Genomic DNA, 26,413 nt, shown 5'->3' with positions numbered 1-26,413 from the left:
TTTTTTTTAAACATTCTTCATTGTAGCTTTAGAAAAAACAAACTCAGAGGCCGCATATTCCTTAGAACTTCTTTTAGACTAATGTGCAATTAATACTTATGAAGCTCAACACAGTAAAAGATCAACAACTTACTTATCCTCGGGGAAGGTAGGGTACAGGCAGTTCGCAGAGAACATAAGAACAGCCATACTGTGTCAGACCAATGGTCCATCTCGCCATGAACAGAACAGGTAATCATCAAGTGATCAATCTCCTGTTGCCCATTCCCAGCTTCTAGCAAACAGAGGCTAGGGACATTTCAGAGCAACTTTCCAAAGACTAATTGTATTGATAAGTGGAAAATTATAGATTTTGGCCTCTCTAAAGTAAAATATAAATTTTATTTATATATATGACATAGATGCAATTATAGATAGATAGATAGATACAATTCCGTATATAATGTCATTTTGCTTAACTTAATTTTTTGTGCTATGTCTGGCCACAAAGTCCTGGGTTACATACTGTATCATTGATTTTACTCTATATGGAATATTAAAGCTATTATTCTTAATATTTAGACTGCAAAACTTACCTTTTTCTGTGTGTTAATGCACATTAAAGTAGAAGATGCAAACATTTTCCTAGATGAGTAAGAATGTTTGTTTTTCCTCCTTAGGGGAAGAAGTCAGGAATCCTCAGAAAGCTATACCCATTGGAATTGTGACTTCCCTGCTTGTCTGTTTTATGGCCTATTTTGGTGTTTCGGCAGCTTTGACTCTTATGATGCCATACTATCTTCTAGATGAGAAAAGTCCTCTTCCTGTAGCCTTTGAATATGTTGGATGGGGTCCTGCAAAGTATGTTGTAGCAGTGGGATCACTCTGTGCTTTGTCTACAAGGTAAAGAAGAAAAAACTACTAATTTTATTGGGAAATAAGATAATTTAAAAATACAATATATTTCAATGTATGGTCACACTTTTTATATTGAGGGTACATTTTCTTAAGGTTTAACATTTAATAAATATTATAAGCATGTTACTACATGAGTAGTAAGTGATTGTAAGTCATAATTGTAAACAACCTGTTGGACTCTGTAACAATTGATGAAAACATCTATCAATAATTAAGCATTGGCAAACCTTAAATGTAATCTTAATATAAAGTGTGACCAAATATATTATTTTAGTTGGAAGAGTTGACTAGATTGTGAGATGTATTAATTTTTACAGTACATGCATCTTCCTATATATTATAGCCCACATGTAACGTGGTATAAGAACCTATTACAATAGAGTAGTCTTCATACTTACATTTAGGAACAGACTTAATAGTCTCCTTTTCTGCTAACTGAGCTCATGTATGTTAGTAAAGTGGTTTAAATGGCCTCAAGAAGTGGGAGATGTATGAGTTCAACAGCTGGCCTAAAAAAGAAGCAGGCTTGCCTATTTAAGGAGTACTGTTGATGTCACTGAGATAGTCCATGAGTAGTCATGTATAGAAGATAAGCATAATGATTGTGGAAAATAATCAAGTGAAAGACTCTGGGGTGGGAGATTATAAAAAAGGAAAGAGCTCTAAATGACAAGCTAAAAGAATCTTAGGCCTGTGTATGTAAACTAAGTTGTGTTTGTACAGTTAGTTTTGGGATTATAATTTTCTATAGTAATGCCTGAAGTGGACTCTAGCAGTTTTATGATTTTTATAATATTTGTCTTCCATAAAATATAAAAGCAAATGTTTAAACTAGAGCAAAGAAACTAGAGCAAAGAAAAAAGCAACGTAGAAGAAAACTTTACATAGAAAGTAAAACCATTGATTACCAAATTATAACTATTGATCTCCTAATTTTTCTTCCAAAGTATTTTAAAGTTTTTAACACCCGAGTTTATTCTGAGAGAGGTAATATCTTACTTTAATGAAATATTAAATTATTTTTTAAATTAATTTAATTTTAAAAAAACCTTTTACTTTTAATTCCTTTACTTGGCAGTGTTGTAGGCTGATATGTTGGGAGTATTGCTTTGATCCGAACGCTTACCTATTCCTGGGCCATGTCATTTGAGATTAAAATTTTTACAGTATTTATATATTTCCATTATTTACCAGAATGCAGTCTGAAGATGACAAGAAGCATAATTAACTTCTACACAGACACAACAATAAAAATATGTAGAGGTTTTGGTGATACCAGTATGGAAATATTACTAATTCTTCAAGTTCAGATTTCTTGGCCCTGATTCACGAAAGCATCTTTATTGGGCAAGGGCACTTAAGCACATGCTAACTTTAAGTAGGTACGTAAGTGGTTTCCTGAATCAGCACCAAAACCAGTTAAAGTATGAATGATTGGTAGTGTTGCACATGAATTTAATTTTAATGCTACTTTTCACAAGCAGTGCTAAAGTGGCTTAGCTTCTGTGGAACATAAAAGCTGCACACCCACTAAATATATGTAGGTGATGTATTCAGTTCTCTGTAGCAAGAAAGGCAACCTGACTGTATAGTAAAACCTCAGTTTCAGCTTGCTAAGAAGTTATATGGCTGTTACAGAGGCTATACTGTGTGGGTTTTTTGTTTGTTTGTTTGGGCGGGGGGTTGTTAGTATGGTTATTTTGATGTGAAAGGAAGAAACCTGACAAATTTTAAATATTTTAAATAGAGAAGGAGCTTTGAGTCATCTGTAGTTCAAAATGCTTTTCAAATTCTGCAAATATCAACAGTTTAAAATAGTTTACCTTCCGTTCCTAAATAAAACCAGGAATAATAAATTAGCTTGGCTATGGGTGCTTTAATTGAAAGAAATAATAGGGTTAAGTGTAAACTGTGTGGTGCTTACTTTGAGTTACTATTGATTAACATTGTCATAAGGAGCTGCAGAATGTGTGAGGTGTTACTGCTTGTGTGATTCACTGTTGCTGACTGACAGAATCTTTCAAGGAACAATAATGCTTAATTGCATAGCTAGTGTTAACCAGGGCCATGCTCCTGGTTCACTAGTATCCCAAGATCTACAGTGATGGCAAAAGTTATTTAGCTATTTTACTACTGTTTCCAATGGAGCAATTGCATTACCACAGACTTGTGAACAAAACTTCTAGTGGTTTTCAGAAACAAAATAAATTTATTTGTGTCCAAACTGTAGTATCTTTGGTCTATAAATATTTTTACCATCATAAATTTTGTTTTCAGTGAAACATGCCATTAATTAGCATTGTTTCTCTTTTCTATGATATAACCTTGCATGAATTGTGTTTTGCCATGTTGCATGTGTTTGCTTTTTACTCAGTCTTCTTGGATCCATTTTCCCAATGCCACGTGTAATCTATGCTATGGCGGAAGATGGGTTGCTTTTCAAATGTCTAGCTCAAATCAATTCCAAAACGAAGACTCCAGTTATTGCTACTTTGTCATCGGGTGCAGTAGCAGGTGAGACTGAGAGTTGATTATTGTAGGGAAAGGTGCACTGCTTCACGCATTGCGTGTGTGGAAATCCAATACTGTCAGGCAAGTTTTGGTTTGCTTTTGACTGAAAGCATAAAATATGATTGTCTCAAGGTAAAATAACCATTTTCCTACCACAGACTTTATTTATTTATTTATTTATTTATTTATGTAATCTCAAGTGCTTTGGAAGCACAGGTTCAAAAGAACAAAACAACATGAAAATAAGCTTTTCCTAGCTTCCCGTTTTAGTTGACTTTACCAGTAGACTACAATGCTTTTAATAATGTGTATTTGAACTTTAAATTTTTCTGTTCTAGTCTTCTCGGCTCTATGTTCCCTCTGCCCCGAATTCTGTTTGCCATGGCACGAGATGGTTTACTGTTTAGGTTTCTTGCCAAAGTGAGTAAGAGGCAGACACCAGTTGCTGCCACATTGACAGCAGGGGTCATCTCTGGTAAGCTCTGAAAACATAGGTTTCTTCAAACTGGGATTTGAACCTTGTATGCACGTGCATGGATTATAAGAAGGGACTGCTTGTTAACTTCTCATGCATGTAAGTTGGGAATAAAATTGCTGACTAATTGAAGGGCATAAGAATTCCAAATCATGGCAATCGTGGTGGCGGTGATGTCCTTGATGTCAATGAACTCGCAACTTTTTGTGCTTTCTAAGTTTGGCTTCTTTTGCATTACAGACAAAAAGTTATTTACTTTGGGGCATCTGGAATAAAACTGTCTTTATAACTCAGCCATTGGACTATGTTCTGTTGTGAGGTTTGGGTATAGGAAATTTTAGTTCAAGAATAATGTATTTAATTGTTTAGAAATACTAGGGGGGGATGTGTTTTTGTTATGGGGTAAAAAAAAGAAATAAAATTATGAATGATCTTCAGTATGGCAACTACAAAATGGTTTTAAAAAAGAGGAAATTTTACACATTCTTTGCCCATAAAGGGCACTAATCTATTTTTAGTACAGATATTTTACTAGGATCATTATGTATGTGTGTATGTACACACATACAGAATGCATCAAAGCAACATTTCCAGGAGCTGTTACCATTTAGTGTGCAAATTCCTACACTTCGAAGTGGAGATTTATTTATTTCTTTTTTAAACTCTTTCATTGTTGTCAAAATGCATATCTCTTGTATTGCTTCATGTACCTGGAACACAAATTATACTGTACTGATTTCAGTGTAATGTCAGCTTTGCATGGAAAAGTGAGGGTAGGCTGGCTCCAGATGATAAAGACCAAGAGATTCAGATAAGACTAAAACATTTATTTATTATTTATCATACTGTCGCATCTACAAGCCATAGTCAGGACCCTTTTGTTTGAAGAGCTTTACAAACATAAAGGAAGCCCTGGTCATGCCCCAAATAGTTCATAATCTAAAAAATGGCCTTAATTTGTCTTTTTTTTTATGTCATAGTACAAATCTATAATGGAGAATTACTCTTTATAAAGAGACACTTAATCTGACTTTCCAGATTGCTTTCATGTTGCACCAGCTCCTTTTTCTGCTATATTTTGGAAAAATGTGGAAATCTGGTATCAAAAGTGATTTTTCATTTTGGTGGAATTATGAACCGACGCAGAAGAAGAGAAGGAAAAATGTTTTTCCCAGTTGGGTAAACTGATGAGTGGAAATATGCAGTCTTGGTTGCAGCAGCTCAAGAGCAGGTTTCAGAGGAGCAGCCGTTTTAGTCCGTAAAAAGAACAGGAGGACTTGTGGCGCCTTAGAGACTAACACTTTTATTTGAGCATAAGCTTTTGTGAGCTACAGCTCACTTCAAATTCAAAGCCAGTTTGGGGGGTGTAATTGTGTGGGCAGGTGGTTTATCCAACAGAACAAAGTTTTTTGATACAGCAGGTAACTTTTTTTTCTTTTTTCTTTAAGAAAATGTGTATCTAGTAACTTGTAGGCTTAAATTTACTAGATCTGTTAAAACTGATGAATGCAGCATGAAAGTAATCTGGTATTCCTACTAAATCTGAGCATGGATAGTCTCACAGTTTTAAACAGTGTTAAGAAGGTTGGATTTTGACCTTTTACTATGTTATCAAGTCAGAACTACAGGTGAGGCCAAACATAATTATATGTATTTGTCCTTTTTCTTATATAATAATTCTGATAATGAAATTCTGCGGACAGCAAAATGGTTGGCTCACAGTCCAATCATATTTTACCAAAGGCAGCAGGCTAATGAGAGGTATTACCTGGATTTGTAGTGCTGCATATCTCCCTGAATTGTATTTGCACTTATGGCAACAACGTGGGATGTGCACCTAAAATGAATTAACAAAGTTTCCAACTATTTTGTGATAGGTTTGACTTCTCTTCTGATAGGTAATAATTAGAAGTTGAGTAAGCATCGATTATATAAAAGATTTATAGTTGTTTGCAATTTTTATATCTACTAAGGGAAAAAATTAATCTGATGGAACTATATATATATAAATTTTGAAATACAATAATTATAAGCTTGTGTCCATTTTGATAGTATTTTTCTCCAAGCATATATTTGGTAGTTTTAACACTGTTTAAAGTGAAATTGTCTTTTTCTGGATGCTTTGTGTGGGTTCAAAGCTCAACATCCTTTAAACTCTGCATAAGCTTCTCATATATAAGGGAAAGGGAAATATGGAGATTGCATTGGATAATATAAATATATTTCAGAGTAACAGCCGTGTTAGTCTGTATTCGCAAAAAGAAAAGGAGTACTTGTGGCACCTTAGAGACTAACCAATTTATTTGCGCATAAGCTTTCGTGAGCTACAGCTCACTTCATCAGATGAGTGAGCTGTAGCTCACGAAAGCTTATGCTCACATAAATATATTTACTTACCTTGCCAAAATGAATATATGTCCTACATTCATTGGTGCTAACAATATTAAAGATGTACTATTTTTTGTCTTGCCACTAATAGTGTATTCAGAAATTTGAAATGTACTGTATAAATACTAATGTGGCTAACCTTCAAAAGCAGATTATTTTTGAAAAGTTTTTTGGCCATAAAGTCACGCATCTTGTTGATCACAAATAATGCTATAATTAAAAAAAATACGAAGTAAAAAGCTGTGATATTTTAAATATAATAATCATATGCTATAGTTAGCTAGAGTATGATAAAATTGACTTGTAATGTACAGGAACACTTTAAGACTGGAAGGATGAAAATGAAATCGAATTCCTTTATTTTGGTTTATGAACATATGCACGTTCTGCTGTCCCTCTGCTTTGCCTGTCAGTGCTGTCTCTGAGCACCCTAGGCAGTGAAATATATGAGAAATCTTCTCACAGAATGCTTCATAGTTTTTGTACAAACCTCCCTGTTCACAAGACTAGTGAATGTAGGGTGCTTCCATGATCATTAAGGAAATTGTATTCCTGGATTAGTTATTAGCCTAGCAGATTTTGTTAATATTGCAGTCTTATTTTGGGGAATTAATCTTTTCTGTTTTTCTTCATGATCAAAAAGACGTGTGTGTGTGTGTGATATATATAAAATCAAGACGGTGGGAGAGTGTATGCTTTTTATATATATACACGCACATACATATATGTAATATAAAAATAATGCATGCATTATCATATACACACACAATTTATTTATTGTGACTATGACGAGAAGTGAAGATCAGTGACCGTCACTTTGGATTGATGCCAGGCAAGTCAATAAAACAGTGAATGCTATCTTTGCTGGTGTAAAAATATAGAGAAAAGAGGAAAACCCTGCACATAGTATTCATCAGTCTTGAGAAGGCTTATGACCACATTCCGAGAGAAGGCATCTGGTGTATGGGAATGAAACCGATATCTGAAGACTATATCAGACTCCTCCAGGACATGCACAAGGGTGCTTTTATCGCAGTCAGAAGGCCACTTGGAGAAACTGAACAGTTTCTAGTAAGAGTTGGAGTACATCAAGGCTTGGACTAAGCCCCTTTTGTGTTCATGTTGGTGCTCAATGCACTTACTGAGAACATCCAGAGTGGCACCCTGGTGCATGCTTTTTGCAGATGATGAAGTGCTTGTGGAGGGAACAAAGAGGAAGCGGAAGAAGATTTAGAGAGATAGAGATGTATACTTGAAAAGAAATGGCATGAAAATCAGCAGAAATAGAATATATGGTCTGTTCATTCAATGATAACTTGCAGGAAGACAACGGATCTATAGAGTCTGGAGGGCCAGCCACTACCAAAAGTACAGAAGTTCAAGTACCTAGGTTTGGTAGTACAGGATAATGGTGAACTCAGTGATGAACTTATAAGCAGAACAGGAAAGGCCTGGAGAGAACTGAGCAGAATGATCTGCAATAGGAGGAAGCCTATCAAATTGAAAAGTAAGATATTTAAGATGGTAATTAGGCCTGTATTTTTGTAGGGCTCTGAATGTTGGACACTGGAAGAGATGTTGAAGGAAGGATTTTTAGTACAAGGGAAATGATAATGTTAAGAAGGATGCTTGGAGTTATTAAGATGGACCATATTTGGAACAAATGAATTAGGAGAGGTTTGAAGGTGATATCAATTATAGAACAGCTGACAGAATCTAAGGTGTAGATGATTTGGGCATGTAAAAAGATAATAGGAAGAATATATTGAAAACAGGATGTTAAACTTAGAAGTGGAGGGTAAGAGGAGAATTAGAAGACCCAAAACTAGATGGATGAATGTCATACAAAAGGATCTGGTTAGCTCTGATGTTTCTGAGGATCTGCTTCAAGCAAACTGGAAAGGAGAAGGAGGACGCAAACAGTCAATGCCATCTAGATGGGGCTAAGGCTAGAACAAGAAACACATTGGAAGTCACAGTGAAGTTGCCATGCCAGAGAAGGCGTAAAATAAGCCACTTTTGAAATAATGCTGTTTATTAAAAAGTCATGCAGTCATCTGAAAAATACTAAGATTTTATTCAACCTGAATTTACATTTAACTTGACTTACTCTTGTCTATAGGCGCCAATTCAGCAAAGCATTTAAGGATGTGCTTAATGGGATTTAAGCAGGTTCCCAAGTGGTTTGCTGAATTAGGGCCTAGTACATACACATTACATGTACCGGTTATAGATTAAGGTCCTGATCCAGTCTGTCTTGGATCCACATGCATGTCAGTAGATTGGATCCCACTGTAAGCTTGTGGTTTCAGGCTCTGACTGTGCAAGCCCTCAGCCTGTGGAATTTGAGTAGGAGTTCTATGCACAGCACACTTGCAGGATCTGGCTCTTTGATAATTAATATTCTCCAAAATTTCCTACAATACCTTAATAAAAATAAAGTGTTATATTTTTAAGTGAGAAATATTTTCACATAGGGTTATGTTACATATCAGTTTTCATAGCTGAAAATGACATTTTTACATGACAGTGTACTATACAACTAAATAAATGTCCAAAATAACTATATTAAAAATCACATAGCAGGTATATAGAGAATTTTGGCTGAAAGGTTTTCATTAGTGTTTCCTAGATGTTCTCCGGGTGTCTTATATTTGAAAACAAAAAAGTAGGCCAAAATTTGTGAACTTGGTTGCCTAAAGTTAGTAGGCATCTAAATCCCTATTTAGGTACACAAATAAATGTGACTCTCAGGAAGTGCTGAGCAACCACACTGAGAGCTGTGGGTGCTCAGGGTTACTGCAAAGAGACCAATTTTATTTCAATGCCTACATACAGAGGTAGGTGTCTAACTCCAGGCAACCAAGTTTAAAAATGTGGGTCTTTACTTTGATAATTCATTTTTATGCATTACCATGGTTTCATTTGTATTACTGTTTGTAAGTCAACTACATAAAAACTCCATACATAGCCTCTTGAGCTGCCTTAAAAATCTTAACTCTCAATATATAACTTTCATACATATTCTGTATTTCTTTCTTCTTTTTTTAGCTATAATGGCATTTCTTTTTGACCTAAAGGCTCTGGTGGATATGATGTCTATTGGTACACTTCTTGCTTACTCACTTGTAGCAGCCTGTGTTCTCATCCTCAGGTGAGCTCCACCCTCACCCCCCTGTTTGTTCTGCTGTATTTTATTTTGTCCTATGCAGGATACATTTAAAATACCATTTTTGTTTGTATAACTTTTATTCTAGGTACATACATATTGTAAAATTAGGTTCACTCTTGTAAAATGTTAATCTGTGTGTGGTTTCTTAATTTAATGATTACCAGAGTGGTGTCCCTTCAGAGTTGGATATACACTAGGAATAGACACCGTGTAATGCCAGTGTGGGCATAGATCAAATCCAAAACCTTATTTGAAATCTAAGAGGGTTTTACTTTCTGAAAGATAAATTACACGGTCTTCAGCTCCAAATGGTATAGAAGGACCTCATGTCAAAACATTGAAACATTCAAAGCTAGAAACGTATTTCTAATTTTACAATATAATTTATAGTTTATCTCCTACTGTATACAGCAAGCACAGTAAATTGTGGGAGCTATATGTGAATAGTATAAATACTCTAATAAATTTGCTTTGTGGGCCAAATCCTGACCTTCTAGTATGTTTCCATCTGGTGAATCAATAAATAAGGAGACTGAAAACAGATGCTTGGGATTTGCCCAATCCAGAATCAGTAAATTCTGGACAGATCTGAGGTGTCATTAGAGGAGGTTTTGGAACCAACTGATAAATTAAAGAGTAACAAGTCACCAGGACCAGATGGTATTCACCCAAGAGTTCTGATGGAACTCAAATATGAAATTGCAGAACTACTAACTGTAGTTTGTAATCTAGCATTTAAATCAGCTTCTGTACCAAATGACTGGAGGATAGCTAATATGACACCAATTTTTAAAAAGGGCTCCAGAGATGATCCAAGCAATTACAGGTTAGTAAGCCTGACTTCAATACTGGGCAAACCGGTTGAAACTATAGTAGAAAATAGAATTATCAGACACATAGATGAATATACTTTGTTGGGGAAGAGTCAACATAGTTTTTGTAAAAGGAAACCATGCCTCACCAATCTTTGAGGGGGTCAACAAGCATGTGGACAAGGGGGATTCAGTGGGTATAGTGTACTTAGATTTTCAGAAAGTTTTTGACAAGGTCCCTCACTAAAGGCTCTTAAGCAAAGTAAGCTGTCATGGGATAAGAGGGAAGATCCTCTCATGGATTGGTAATAGGTTAAAAGATAGGAAACAAAGGGTAGGAACAAATTTACCAGTTTTCAGAATGGAGAGAGGTAAATAGTGATGTGCCCCAGGGGTCTGTACTGGGACCAGTACTAGTCGACATATTCATGAATGATCTGGAAAAGGAGGTAAACAGTGAAGTGGCAAAATTTGCAGATGATCACTATCTTGAGTAGTTTTGTAAGTCCAAAGCAGAATGTGAAGAACTACAAGGAATCACACAAAACTGGGTGACTGGGCAACAAAATGGCAGATGAAATTCAGTGTTGATTAATGCACATTGGGAAACATAATCCCAACTATACATATAAAATAATGGGGTCTAAATTAGTTGTTACCACTCAAGAGAGAGATCTTGGAGTCATTGTGGATAGTTCTCTGAAAACACTCAATGTGCAGCGGCAGTCAAAAAAACAAACAGAATATTGGGCATGATTAAGAAAGGGATAGATAATAAGACAGAAAATATCATATTGCTTCTATATAAATCGATGGTACGCCCACATCTTGAATACTGCGTGTGATCGCCCCATCTCAAAAAAGATATATTGGAATTGGAAAAGGTTCGGAAAAGGGCAACAAAAATTATTAGGGGTATGGAATAGCTTCCATAGGAGGAGAGATTAAAAAGACTGAGACTTTTCAGCTTGGAAAAGAGATGTTTAAGGGGGGATATGAGAGAGGTCTATAAAATCATGATTGTTGTGTGGAAAGTAAATAAGGAAGTGTTGTTTACTCCTTCTCATGACACAAGAACTAGGGGCCACCAAATGAAATTAATTGGCAGCAGGTTTAAAACAAACAAAAGGAAGTATTTCTTCACACAGTGCACAGTCAGTCTGTGGAACTCTTGCCAGAGGATGTTGTGAAGGCCATTACTATAACAGGGTTAAAAAAAGAACTAGATAAATACATGGAGGATAGGTCCATCAATGGCTATTAGCCAGGATGGGCAGGGATGGTCTCCATAGCCTCTGTTTGCCGGAAGCTGAGAATGGGCGACGGGGGATGGATCACTTAATGATTACCTCTTCTGTTCATTCCCTCTGGGGCACCTGGCATTGGCCACTGTTGGAAGACAGGATACTGGGATAGATATTGGTCTGACCCAGTATGACCCCTCTTATGTTCTAAGTACACAGAGGATACAGTGTACTTAGACTTTCAGAAAGCCTTTGACAAGGTCAGAGAAATAGCTCAAGGCAGGGCATCCTTATAAGCTATAGAATGGTGCTCCTTTTGTGATCTAATACAGTGGTTCTCAATCAAGGGTGTACACATCTAGATATTTGCCTAGTTTTACAACAGGCTACATGAAGGCACTAGTGATGTTAGTACAAATTAAAATTTCATGCAGACAGTGACTTGTTTATACTGCTCTATATACTATACACTGAAATGCTAGTACAATATTTATATTCCAACTGATTTATTTCATAATTATATGGTAAAAATGAGAAAGGAAGCAATTTTTCAGTAATAATGTGACTGTGACACTTTTTTGTATATTTTCTGATTTTGTAAGCAAGTAGTTCTTAGGTGAGGTGAAACTTGAGGGTACTCAAGGCAAATCAGACTCCTGAAAGGGGTACAGTAGTCTGGAAAGCTTGAGAGTCACTGATCTAATAGGTGACACTTGTCTATAATTACAGCTAATCTAAAGGTATTTTTAATGTAAGGTAACTGAATAACAATGATACATTGGTACTGCACTGCATAAGACAGGTTTTGTTAATTGTTTGTATTGCTGGTAGTTGGGGCAATAAATGAAGGTTAAAACTAATTAAGTAGTCACAGGAACTCAAACTGATAATTTTGAAAAATGTAACAGTAGTTCTGACGATAGTACAGTAACTCCTCGCTTAACGTTGTAGTTATGTTCCTGAAAAATGCGACTTTAAGCAAAATGATGTTAAGCGCATCCAATTTCCCCATAAGAATCAATGTAAATGCAGGGGATTAGGTTCCAGGGAAATTTTTGTCATGAGACAAAAAACTATATTATATATATATATGCACACACAGTATAAGTTGTAAACAAACAATTTAATACTATACACAGCAATGATGATTATGAAGCTTGGTTGAGGTGGTGAAGTTAGAGGGTGGAAGAGGGTGGGATATTGCCCAGGGAATGCCTTACTGCTAAATGATGACTGGCATTCAGCTGAGCCCTCAAGGGTTAACTCATTCTTAATGTAGCCTCACACTCTACAAGGCAGCACGAATGGAGGGAGGGGAGACAGCATGGCAGACAGAGACACACACCCTGTGTGTGGGGGGGAGAGAGAGAGGTGCGCATTGCCCCTTTAAGTATACTGACCTGACTCTAAGTACATTGCCTTTAAAAAGATCAGGAAGTTGAGACAGCAGCTGCTGTCTCTCCGTCCTGAGCCCTGTCCTGTCCACACCCTGCTCTGTATGGAGAAGGGATAAGTGGGGAACAGGGGGAGGGGACACACTGACATTAGCTCCCCTCTTTCTCCCTCCCGTGCACAGCAAGTAGGAGGCTCCCAGGAGCAGGTCAAAGGCAGAGGGCAGGAGCAGCACATGGCAGTGGGGGGAGGGACAGCTGAACTGCTGACAATTGGTAGCCTGCTGGGTGGCTGCTGCACAGGGTACTTAAGGGAGCAGGGAGCTCATAGGGGGGCTGCTGGTCCACCCTGGTTCCAAGCCCCCACCAGCAAGCTGCAACGGGCTGCTCTTCCTGCAAGCAGTGGACAAAGCAGGCAGCTGCCAAACGATGTTATAAGGGAGCATTGCACAACAGTGGACAAAGCAGGCGGCTGCCAAACGATGTTATAAGGGAGCATTGCACAACTTTAAACGAGCATGTTCCGTAATTGATCAGCAAAACAATGAAACAATGTTAACCAGGATGACTTTAAGTGAGGATTTACTGTAAACTTAAATTCATTTAGTTTATCATTCACAGGAGAATATGCTCCCTTTCATAGTAAGGTTGCATGTATTTAAAAACATTACATTCCTTCCAAAGTTGGTGTTAAATCTCAGCCTTATTCAAGCAGAATGTTTTTTAGTGTTTTTCCTCTAGACTGCCTCATGCTCATCTCAGTGAAAGTTTACTGAAAAGACCTACTGTATTTCAAGAAATCCTCTTCCATCTCCTTCCTTTATCTCATGAAGGGTTTTTGTATTGTGTTGTTTTCTATTTAAATTATAAATATTTTGCTGAAAAACAGCTGCCTCCCACAGTATAATTAAAAAATCAGCAAAAAGCCTCTTCTAGTTTATTACTTTCTCAGAAAATCTTAGGAGACATGGTGTTAGCTTTGTAAAAGTGGTGATCTGTAATTGTTAACTTTTTAAGAGAGTATATTACCTTTAGCAGTATCCTCTATACCCGTGGTTCTCAATCTTTTTCCATTCCACGACTCCTTCAGGATTACCCCTCCCATTTAGCAAAATGGAAAGGAAAGGGTGATTATTACTCCACTCCCCCACAACACCTGCCTGCAATCCCCAGTTTGAGAGCTCCTATTGCATACAGTTCTTATGTGTTTCTCTTGTTCCATTCTAAACTGTGAAAGTCCAGGTTATGGGAAACCAGGTTATCAGGGTGTAATCTTCCTTTATTATTTTATATATGATAGTGCCCAGTATGGCAGGCAGTGTTGGACAATAGGCCCCTTTGCAGAGAATTTAGAGATTAAATTGACTACCTAGAACAGGGGTGGCCAACCTGCGCCTGAGAAGGAGCCAGAATTTACCAATGTACGCTCCCAGCACCTCCCACCCACTGGGAGCCCCACTGATCAGCGCCTCCCCCTCCCTCCCCGCACCTCCCGATCAGCTGTTTCATGGTGTGCAGGAGGCTCTAGGGGAGAGGGGGAGGAGCGAGGGCACGGCAGGCTCGGGGAGGGGGCGGGAAGGGGTGGAGAGGGGGCAGGGCCTGTGGCAGAGCCAGGGGTTGAGCAGTGAGCACCCCCCGGCCCATTGGAAAGTTGGCGCCTGTAGCTCCAGCCCTGGAGTCGGTGCCTGTACAAGGAGCCGCGTATTAACCTCTGAAGAGCCGCGTGTGGCTCCGGAGCCACAGGTTGGCCACCCCGACCTAGAAATAAAAGAAGATAGAAGGGATGCCACATGAATTTTGCAAGAGCAGACTTTATTTTTTATTGTAGCTATTAGTGTAGAGTGGAATCATTGGAGACTGCTGTGGCATTTATAACCATCCTCCTTTAACCCCCACCACAAGCTTAACTTCTTTACTTGTTACAGTCTTGTATATAAATATCTATTTATTTGTGGATAGGTACCAACCCAATTTAACCTATGACCAACCAAAATATTCTCCAGAGAAAGAGGCTCTGACAGGATCAGAAAGGGAATCTGAAATTAGTATGCTTCAAGGGCACCGCTTCAGTCTTCAGACATTGATGAATCCATCCAGTTTGCCAACAGAGCAGTCTGCTACTACTGTTAGCTTTTTGGTGGGTCTATTAGGTAAGTCTACAGATACCCAAATAAGTACAATACATTCAAATCAAGTTCCATAAATAGTGGAATTTAATTAAGCAGAACAAAAGTTCAAATCCAATGGTAACATCCTGGAGTACCGTCTCACAAATGTCAAAAATGAAGTATTCTGGTAGGAAAACAGATTTTTATAGTTTGTTCCATAATCTTATTTATTTTCCTTCAGTCAAAAATAAGGCAGAATAAAGTGTTTTCTTGTCAAAACAGACTTTTTTCATTTTAACATCTGATAATGTCTCTACTGATAAAGATCTGCTTTATCATATTAAGTTGCATGTTTATTTAAAAAGTTTTGAAAGGTTTGACTTCCTTCCAATTCTTATTTTCTTTTTCACACAGCTTTTCTTGTGTGTGGGTTGAGTGTTCTGACCACATATGGGATTCATTTTATTGCTAATATGGAGCCTTGGAGCATTGGTCTTCTTGCTGTGTTGGTAGTACTCTTCATAGTCATAGTTCTCACCATTTGGAGGCAGCCTCAGAGCCAGCAGAAAGTGGCCTTTCTGGTGAGTAAGTTAACATAAATAATACAGAGTTTCAATTTGTTTTAATAAAACGATGTGTGTGGCTGTGTCTATGCTTGTGTTTTTCAGACAATGTGTCTCACCATTGCACTATTGGTGATAGTGATAGTGTAGACAGGTCTTAGGCGTTTTTACCATCCCATTGTCTAGACGGTCTCAGATCAATTCTAGTATGATTTCATTGCAGACTGGATGAGGAGGCCTTGCATAGGGTGCACTATACCCCTTTCACACTGCCGTGCTGCACACCACTGATTGGTGGTATTAGCTGGTAAATTGCCTAGTACAGAGATCCACCAGCTATTCCCTACCACTTGCGGGTGCTGAGGCAAGCAGCACAGAGGCCATTTCAGCCCTAAGGTTGGGATAGCAGTTGAAGAGTGGCTTCACTACTACAGAGCCTGTAACTTAGAGGGAAGAGTTCCTCCCTCCCAGCCCTGGAGGAGCAGTTTAGCACAAAAACCCAGTTGCTTAGCCCTGGTCTACACTGGGCCGGGGGGGCGGGTGGGGGTGGGGGGGTCGACTTAAGATACGCAACTTCAGCAACGCAAATAGCGTAGCTGAAGTTGGTGTATCTTAGCGAGTCAACTGCTGCCGCTCCCCCGTCGACTCCGCTTCTGCCTCTTGTGAGCTGGAGTTCCGGAGTCGTTAGGGAGCGTATTCGGGGATCGATTGTATCTCTCCGGCGGGTAGTGAAGACCTGCCCTTAGACTGTGTGCCATGATTCCTTGGAGTATGAATAAGTCTTTCACATACACTACAAGGATTTTTTTTTTTAATGGGCAGTTAGGAAAGTGGAGATAAACTGAGTGATGGGATGAGGTATGGGAGGCTATTTGGTATGGTGATTGGGAAGGACAGGGATATAAATGGAGTGTGCTTTTTTATTGAGGCATGTTATCCTTTTTAATTATTTATAAAGTGTGCTGAGAGCTGTGGGTAAAGGCTGTTGAATATAAATTTAAATCAGTAAAATAAGTATTGTTTCAGGCTGCCCACCTAGATTAATTCAGGAATTCAGCACTGCACTGCTGTATGTTCAGTGCAAATTGACAAGGTTTTCTTTGTAGCTGTGGGGACCAAACCTTTTTTTAAAAATGAAAGCGTAACTAGTGATTAACAGTTTTGCAGAAACTAGTGATTAACCCTTACACTAAACAGGAAAAGTGTCTTACTCTCACTGGTGAGTGGGTCTGCCAGTCCCTTTATTTGTATTACAAAACTGAAATGCGCCATTTATTCTGCGGAAAGGTTTGAAAAACTTTACTATCTTATAAACTATTTCCCCTTAGGTTCCATTCTTGCCATTTTTGCCATCCTTCAGTATCTTGGTGAATATTTACTTGATGGTACAGTTAAGTGGAGAGACTTGGATCAGATTTAGCTTCTGGATGGCTTTTGGTAGGTACTTTACAACAACTGTTTACATTAGGATTGATGGGTCCTCTCTTGTGGTTCTTTCTAGGAATGATTTAATCATCTTCTTTTAACTATTCAAATAAAAAGCTTTCTTTCAATAAATGTCAAATGATATCAATAGTCAAAACAAAAACATACCTCAGAAGATGTATGCACCTGCTGCCAAAACTGCACATGCGGTTGTGAGGTAGCAGGAATCATAAAAGCTACAGGACTAATTCCAGTTAGCTTACTGCTATCTTGCAAATATAGGTGATGTATATGTAGGCCTGGAAAGCATTAACATTGAGTTTGGTAAATCTTTTCTGCCTGCCTACTCTATTTCAGAGGCAGCATTTTCAACTCACTTTGTGATACAAAATCAAAATAGAGAATATTTAACATATTCTCAGGATTTGTTTTGATAAATTAGGGTGACCCGATGCCCTGATTTTATAGGAACAGTCCCAATATTCAGGGCTTTGTCTTATATAGGTGCCTATTACTCCCCAGCCTTCCCAATTTTTCACACTTGCTATCTGGTCACCCTATGGTAAATACAAAATGAGAGCTGAAAGTGGTTGTTGTGTCAAAATGCTCCTGAAAGGTTAGCTGGGATTCAATGAGTGTAGTGGCAGAGAAAGAGAAATCTGTGTAGGCTTTGTTCACACACACATACCAGTAGCACTGATTTTAACCAAATTGGTTTAGAAACTGAGTTAGTTAAATCAGTGCAAATAATTTATATGGACAGTTTTTTAAATTGGTTTAAGAAAGTGCTTTATATTGATGTAACTTAAGTTGGTTAAACCAATTTAAGAGTATTCACACAAAGAGGTTTCACTGATTTAACTAGCTCAGTTTCTAAATCAATTTACTTAAATTGGTAGAGACTGTGCCGTAAGCCAGGCCAGAAAACATGGGGAGAAAAAGATGTAAAATCAAGATCAATATTTTTCTAATAATTATAGTCAAAACTGTAGAGAGAGGAGTATTTGCAACTACTGTATCTGTTTCCTACTACTCTGTGTATCATTCTCCTCTGAACTGCCGTACTTTTGAATTGTAGAAAGATACACTGACTGCAAAGTCAGTTTTGGTGCTCCAAACTTGTATTGCAGTCATGAATTACAGGCAGCGGTCACCATTAGCAGTGCGGATAAGAGCATACACAAATGACTGGGAAATAGACAGAAATGTTGCACTGGGGTCCAGCACTGCCAGTTGTCTTTAATGTAGGGAAGAGCTACATTACCAGACACAAAGTCCTGAAGTACTAGTAGTAATTTGCATACCACAAGCAGGGAACTGTTCAGGTAAAAGGTGTCAGTTATCCAGGGGGTTGGGAATCACTCTTAATGCAGTGTTTGCCTGCAAAAAACTATTAAGTATTTTTTTTTGTTTGGAAGGCTTCTTTATTTACTTTGCGTATGGCATCAGACACAGTCTTGAGGGTCATCCTAGAGATGAGGAAGATGAAGATACTTGCTCCGAAAATAGTGGAATACAGGAAAAGAACCCTGTGGAAGAAGCAGATGAACATGTTGATGAAAATGCTCGGTTTATTACACATGAAAGGACAAGTGAATGTTAATGTTTGCAAACAACCTTAACGTGCATGTCTCTTAAGTAATAGTAAACTGTGACCGAATGTAGTTGCTGAACGAAATTGTCAAAAGGTAGCTGCCAGCAGATTAACAATAATTTATATTTGTGCATCTTGCAAGTGCCTACCACAAGGCATGACTGACATGTTGGATTAGCTGCTAATTCCTCTTGGATACTTCAGATCCAGTATCATGAAGACTTTCCTCAGTGATAAATTGATGTCCCAGATGAAAACATCAAGGAAGATGAGGGGAAGAACAGACTTCCAAGGGGATAACTGTACCTTTGCTATGCTAAAATTTTGGTTGCACAATTATATACAATTAATTGGTGATCATAAAGTATAAAGAATTTTAGGATTGCTTACAAAAGAGGGCCCTGAACATTTTATGAGGAAAGCAACTGCTTTTCATATGTTCTTCTTACCCCTGTTCATTAAAATACTTTGTCACAGTCTGATAGGGTATCATGAATAACAAATTTCAAAGTAGCAGCCTTGTTAGTCTGTATTCGCAAAAAGAAAAGGAGTACTTGTGGCACCTTAGAGACTAACAAATTTATTTGAGCATAAGCTTTTCGTGAGCTCACGTGAAAAGTACTCCTTTTCTCTATTCTTTTTATGGATAACAAAGTGACCGTACTCTGATCATTAAAATATTGAATTCCTTCTTATTGCTTTACAGGGAACTAGTGTGAGATTAATTGGGAGTAGGTCTAGAGCAGTGGTTTTCAACTTCTGGGGGTCCACAGTCTATGTCTAAGGGGTCCGTGAAAGGTGACTATGAAAATAAAGTATCAGGAGGTAGCTGTGTTAGTCTGTATCCACAAAAACAACAAGGAGTCCGGTGGCACTTTAAAGACTAACAGATTTATTACACACCACACCACAGAAACACTAACCAAGGAACCAATCCCTGTAGCAAACCTCATTGCCTACTCTGTCCCCATATCTATTCTAGTGACACCATCAGAGGACCCAGCCACATCAGCCACACCATCAGAGGCTTATTCACCTGTACATCTACTAATGTTATATATGCCATCATGTGCCAGCAGTGCCCCTCTGCCATGTACATTGGCCAAACCGGACAGTCCCTACGTAAAAGAATAAATGGACACAAATTGGATACCAGGAATGGTAACATACAAAAGCCAGTAGGAGAACACTTCAATCTTCCTGGACATTCTATAACAGATTTGAAAGAAGCTATACTTGAACAAAAAAGCTTCAGAAACAGACTTCAAAGAGAAACAGGAGAACTAAAATTCATTTGCAAATTTAACAGGATTAATTTGGGCCTGAATAGGGACTGGGAGTGGCTGGCTCATTACAAAAGCAGCTTTGCCTCTCCTGGAGTTGACACCTCCTCATTTATTATTGGGAGTGGACTTCATCCACCCTGATTGAATTGGCCCTGTCAACACTGGTTCTCCACTTGTGAGGTAACTCCCTTCTCTTCATGAGTCAGTTATAATGCCTGCATCTGTAATTTTCACTCCATGCATCTGAAGAAGTGGGTTTTTTACCCACGAAAGTTTATGCCCAAATAAATCTGTTAGTCTTTAAGGTGCCACTGGACTCCTTATGAAAATAAAGTTTCAGATCCCAGAAAAGGCATTCCGTTTCTCTGATCAATCAAAAGTATGCGAATACTCCCATCTACAGGTCAAAGCCTGGAAGTGTTACCGTAACCACAGAAGCCCAGAGTTTATACTGTGCCAAGCACATGCAGCATTTTTTGTTGAATTCTTTTCAGTCAGTTTTCAGTGTAGAACTTCTAGGGTAGGGGTCTGCAGACCACAGGTTGAATTTCCAAAGGGGTCCACACCTCCATTCAAAATTTTTAGGGGTCTTCAAATGAAAAAAGATTGAAAACCACTGGTCTAGAGAATATTCTGCAAAGCTTGTTTACAAATGGTAACAGCACAAATCAGATACTTTTATCAAAGTAGAGTACAATATATTTATATCAAAGTAGTAAGGAAATGTTCAATTATCCTTACCAGTAAGTAAATATGCATAATTCAGACTATGAAGATGCTTATGAGCAATGATACACTGTAGGAAAAGTATTCAAGAATATTATTTTGTTTCATATGAAGTCACATCTGAATTTTTTTCCTTCCAAAGTTACTCCAGGTGCTAAAGGAAAAATTCAGAAGCAGAGTGAAATCACAGAGTGAAATCCTGGCTCTATTGAACTCAGTGGGAATCTCTGTAATTAGTACTTATGTATAGCATTACTAAAAGCTTTCTTCTTCACAGCTAAATTCCCTCTTCCTCCTCATCCATCATATGCATATTGGGGGAGAGGGGTCTGATTGCATACATTGCTTCTTGACGAGAAAACAAGTGCCTGTGGTACTAGAGTTCCTTGCACAGAGAGGAGGAGGAGGGTGGACAAACATGGAGGCAAAGCTTTTATTTAAATATATTTATTTTCAATCCTGACAGGGTATCTTCAGAGATGGTAGGATTTAAATTTGAAATATATCTATTTGCAAAGTCTGAGTCCCCCCCTCCCGAACAAATGTTTCAGTTCGTTTCAGTTTCATTCATTCAACAAATGTTTCAGTTCGTGCACATGGGTCTGATGTCCAAAAGCCATGAAGCAAGTTGTGATGACAATATTGAATAAATAATTAATTTGAACATAATGAACGATATCTTGATGGTGTTCTCTTCAGTGTAAAAGCAAAGATTTGTGTTACCTATCAAAGGTACATAATCATTTAAATATTTTTAGTGTATATAGGCTTAAATAGTTGGGAAGTATCACTGTTAGTTATGGAGGATTTCAAAATGTGGAGTTATTTTGCCCAAAATGTGTGTTATTAATTAAAAATAAGTTCCCAATAGTAAGCAAAGAGCATCCAGAATGCTGCTATTGACTAAAGGAAATAGATAGTCCTACAATCTAAAGGACAATATTGCTGAAGTACATTATGCTGTTAGTTTTCTCCTTTACTCACTGTAAGGCAAGACCCAGTGAACACAGTTTTGACAGGTGTCTTCAAACACTTATGTTGTCTGATATTAAAAATCATCTTTACACTTCTACAACATCTAGAATTTCATAGAGAAGGTGGAAAGCCATTGTGTGTGTGTGTGTGTGTGTGTGTGTGTGTGTGTGTTTTAGCGGCATTGGATTCTTGCTACTTTTTAGGTATAAAAGTAAATTCCAGTGTTAGCAGCAGCTCATGTGCACAAACCCTGGTGAACACAAAAATATAAAAGCTTCTTGGCACAGAACCAGAAATGTGTTGATACCGTATAGGGGAATTGGTTTTTAATGTTGAGCTTGTTCTTTTACCCCTCAGTTTGGATTGGATAGTGGATATCTTGCAGTACCTGGAATGGAGGGAGGGGTGGATTTGTGCTGTTGCACTAGCGGCCCCTACTGACCATTAACAACAAGAGGGTGCATGCTGAAAAGAACTCCACTAAACTAAGGTAAGCTGATTAGCAACGTAGTTTGGGTGAGGAGGAAGGAAAGGTGCTAGGAAAGTGGATGGAAAGCAAACAACCCAACAAAAGTTCATGTGGGTAGGTGGGTGCAACTCTGTTGTCTTCAAAGGAATGAATGTGACCCTATGTTAGATAACAGCTTTTACTATTACTATTCAGCAAAATAGAAATCAAAGTTCAGATGTTGGTTTCCTTTTTTTTGGAAGCATTTTTTAACTTACATGATGGGATGTCTTCTGAGTTAGAAGCATTTTTATTTGGAAATAGAGAAAGACGCTATTATTGGAATGGAAATTCCTTTGTCTCAGTTTTGAGGATGTTACTACTAAGTGGATTAAAAATACTATCTGTGTAGAGGAAAACTGACATTAGTCTCTGCTCATATTTCAGAGTAACAGCCGTGTTAGTCTGTATTCGCAAAAAGAAAAGGAGTACTTGTGGCACCTTAGAGACTAACCAATTTATTTGAGCATAGCTCAGAAAGCTTATGCTCAAATAAATTGGTTAGTCTCTAAGGTGCCACAAGTACTCCTGCTCATATTTGTTTCTACATAATGTGTGTGTAACTAATATATTTTAGAAAATGTAATAGTATTTACAGTTTATTAATCATCGATACTTCAAGAGATTTTATCTTTTTTTAAAAACATCCATTGATTTAATGGGACCTTTGTGGGGAGAGAAACTTGCAGACTTGGGCTCCCTATATTTATAAAATTTCTAATATGAAATTATAAAATATGAATACCTGTTTAGAAATCTTATTAGAGGTGAATGAAGATCCATTATTCTAGTGTGTATTATAATGTTTGCCTTAATCCCTGAAATGCTAGGAATTATGTTTAACTGTGTGTCATGGGACAACCAGTGACCACCAGGATGGGTTTAATTTTTTTTTTTTTAATGTAACTGCTTTCTTCAGACTTTTAAAATCATATACCGTAGAGAACAGATTTTAGATGTAGTTGGATTGGCCTGTCACTCATCATTCAGAATGATGCAGTGACTTATTACACTAATATAGATAGATAAATGTTTACTAAATAAGAATATTAACATAGGAATTTTCACAGCTTTTTAGAAATACTGATCAGTTTCAATATCTTGTCAAATGAATGAAAAAAAGATGTCTGTCTCAGTTAGGTCTAATATTTCACTTATACTTTCCATCAGGGGCCCATTTTGATTCAGAGTAGGACAGAAACATCATATTCACCATTTGAAATTATTAGAAATACAAGACTCTCAAAGCTTTTGGGAGGAAGCTAGAAATAACTATTTTTAAAAAGAATGTATTCAGCTATTTGTTAAATCATCTTTTTAGGTATAGAACTTTTTTTACAACAGCTCTGAAAATCTCTGATTTCATTATTTGAAACAGAGAAGCTGATACTTGCTGTCCTACTCAGCATCATGAAATTGTCAAGACAGCAGCTTCCTGTTAAAATACAATTTTAAAAGCATAGTCTAACAGCATTTTTTGGAGGAAATCCTACCTCTTTCAGTGCAGCTTTTTAGGAGCTGCTGATGCAGTGCAATCAGGCCGGTCCTGTTGGGGTAGAGAGGAAATGTATGAAGAGTCCATGTCTGGGTCTGCACCCTATGCACAGTAAAGCATACCTCTCTGGTGGCTCCTTGAGTGTCCCTGTGCAACCAGATTTGTTTGTGGGACATGGGCTGGTTACTTCATTGCTTTACGATGAGCAGCAGAGCAGGAGAGTTAAGTGTTATCACAGCCTTAAGTGCTATTGCAGTTCTGTGACCTAGAGGGAGGAGTCATTCACTTCATTGCACTAAACTTGGTTGCTTGAAGGGGAAGAGGGGAATATCTGTGTCTGTGTGGCTGTCTTGGTAATTTACTCTTTGTAATTCAGTGTAGCTATTAAAATAATTTCTGTGTTGCACTGCAATTTTCCTTAGAAGGGACACTGTTAATAACACTTCTGACTGAAAAGTGTTACCTATTATTGCTACCTAAGATTTTGACAAATCTTGAAAGACTAAAGAAATTTTGTTTTCAGTTTGTTTAGTTTGTGTGTATTTGACAGCACTTTGTGTATAAACAGTTTCCCCTTTTGTTTGCATAGATATTTCCCACAACAACAGGGGAGAAATAAAGACATTTAAAAAACAGTAAAATGTGATTGTACAGATATCCCAGGGGGCTCAGGAGCAGGCATAGTACTGGAAATCACTTTTAACTTATTTTTTTAGTTGACTTAATTTCAACTTAAAGAAACATCATCAGATCTTCTCAGCTCCCTTCTCTAATGTACAAAGATAATTCTCTGTTTAGTTAATGATCGTGCCTTTACTAGTAGGTAGCAAAGTAATATCACTGTAAGAATCAAGTAAAATATGTGCATTAGGTTTGGTATACAGTATAGGCCCAACACTGCAAGGTTCTAGCTGCCCTCAACTTACTTTTGCCTTGCAGGATCCAGCCATATAAAGGACAAAAACTATACAAATTTTTACACGTGAGAAGAGTTTAGATAGAAATATGTAAGAAATGGTATGTAGAAAACAAATACTGAATGTGTGTGTGTGCATGCATGTCTTTATATTTACCTAGAGATGAACTGAAAACACTAATCCTATGGAATGAAAACTTAGTGTACACATTGCTTTTTTAAAAACATGATTAATCGTTATTGTAACTTGTTCAGTATCTATGCAAATGGTGTAGTATTGTCAAAAATCTGTTGTAACAGGAAGCTTTTTTTTTTTAATGGAGAAACCTAGTGCTATATCTGCATTAGTGGGTTCCCTTAGTGAAAAACAGACTTATTCTATGTAACTGTTATCATGCCTATGTCACTGTAAGTTGCAGTTTCTTTATTTTAACTGCCAATGAAGTGTTAGTGGCAATACGTCAAGGGATTGCTTTGGTAATATGGTTAGGTATTTAGGCAATTATCCTTTACATTTAACTAAGCGATTGTACAGCTGTGCTGTGCAGTAACTGCAAATGACTCTGTCACGAATAAGTCTGACACAACACACACAGTAGTTGTTACAGATATTTAATAAAGTCTTAGATTGTGAATGAATATGTTGTCACCCCTCACCTCCAAGCTATCCCTGCAAATGCAGCAGTATGCCTTTATAAAGGCAGAATTATTTTTAAAGTAATAGTGCTCTACTAAGTACCTATCCTGGGTGTACACCATGCATCCTGGAATACTCAAAGATTTAAGCAAAAGGGGTGAAATCTATCTACCACAGTGCATTAAGCAATCACAAGGCTCTGCACGCCACTTCAGTAGTACATGATGCCTTCAACACTGGGATGCCTTTCATACTAAATGAATTTAATTCACATATGTATTTACAGATCCTTTTTTGGTTACAAACGCTTTAATGCTTTTAGGCCCTGGTCCTGCAAAGGGTACAAATTACAATGTGCAATGTACACATTGAAGTCAATGGGACTACTTGCAGAGTGTAAAGTTAAACATGTGTGCCAGGATTTGCAGGATCACAGCCGTACTCCTCAAGAGGTTATTCACATAACATAGGATACTTATTTCTGTTTTAGTCTCCTGTAGCTTTAATATTTTATTTCCTGATATGTGCTTTTTGAGGGCCTCTTCATTTTCACAGTTGGCTTTTCCAAAACTAATTGCAATCATGTCTCTACTCCCCCCCTGAACACAGTTTATGATTTGATTCTAGGAATTATTCAGACACTAACCAACTTAAAGGACATTTGTACAGGCGTGCATAAGACTGAATTGTATGCATAAATGCTGCTTTTTATTGTCTGCTGGGCAAATTCTGATGTCTTTAGAACATTTTCATTCAGCCCATCTCAGGCAAACTCCCACTGAAATCAGTATAAGTTGGGCAGAGTCTGGGTTAAGGTTAACAGGGTTTGGCCCTGTATTGCTTAGGAGAATTGTTTTCCTTTAGTGTTCGCAGATTGGAAAGCATTTAATATATTTGTTTAATACATTTTAAAATACTTTTGTGTTTTATCATTTTTAAAAACGCTAGTATTTCTGTCTTTTGGAACTTTGCTCTATCACTGTTTATATGTACATTGCAGTAATTATTTCAAGTGTATTTTATTTGCTGCTCTGCATTTAAATGTAGATAAAATGATGAGCTTCATATATAAATTTATATTTGTGTAATGCTTTAGTCTAAAAAAACTAATTTTTATTAATGTAAAAATGTGTTTAGAATGTATGTAAGAATTAAAATACTTTATGGTGCCTGGGTTTTTCACTTTTGCAGTAGAATATTATCAGTATTCTTAGTTGCTATAGAATTGTGATGGAAATTATACTGCTGCTGTTTTATTCACTGTAATATATGCTTCGTAGGACAATCATC

The 26,413-nt window shown here is 37.4% G+C and overlaps 1 protein-coding gene across 3 annotated transcripts in view; it reads left to right on the top strand.

Moving 5' to 3' along the window:
- The window catches only part of SLC7A2 (solute carrier family 7 member 2), a 109,854-nt gene extending 83,712 nt beyond the window's left edge, over nucleotides 1–26,142 (top strand). For 2 of the 3 annotated variants that reach the window (XM_084626207.1, XM_084626206.1), the window contains exons 6-12: nucleotides 660–882; nucleotides 3,272–3,411; nucleotides 9,323–9,425; nucleotides 14,850–15,040; nucleotides 15,413–15,579; nucleotides 16,890–16,998; nucleotides 18,405–26,142. In XM_084626207.1, coding sequence (XP_084482333.1) covers nucleotides 660–882; nucleotides 3,272–3,411; nucleotides 9,323–9,425; nucleotides 14,850–15,040; nucleotides 15,413–15,579; nucleotides 16,890–16,998; nucleotides 18,405–18,589 — 1,118 coding nt within the window. In that variant the 3' untranslated portion in view covers nucleotides 18,590–26,142. Of the gene's footprint in view, nucleotides 1–659; nucleotides 883–3,271; nucleotides 3,412–3,746; nucleotides 3,884–9,322; nucleotides 9,426–14,849; nucleotides 15,041–15,412; nucleotides 15,580–16,889; nucleotides 16,999–18,404 lie in introns of all 3 variants that reach the window. The other variant, XM_084626208.1, reaches the window with a different exon arrangement.
- Nucleotides 26,143–26,413: the final 271 nt, after the last annotated feature.

Source organism: Lepidochelys olivacea (assembly GCF_965140295.1).
Source record: "Lepidochelys olivacea isolate rLepOli2 genome assembly, chromosome: 4".
Lineage (NCBI taxonomy): Eukaryota > Metazoa > Chordata > Testudines > Cheloniidae > Lepidochelys > Lepidochelys olivacea.
Note: the sequence above shows the minus strand (reverse complement) of the source record. Positions and strands in the feature narration are given on the sequence as shown.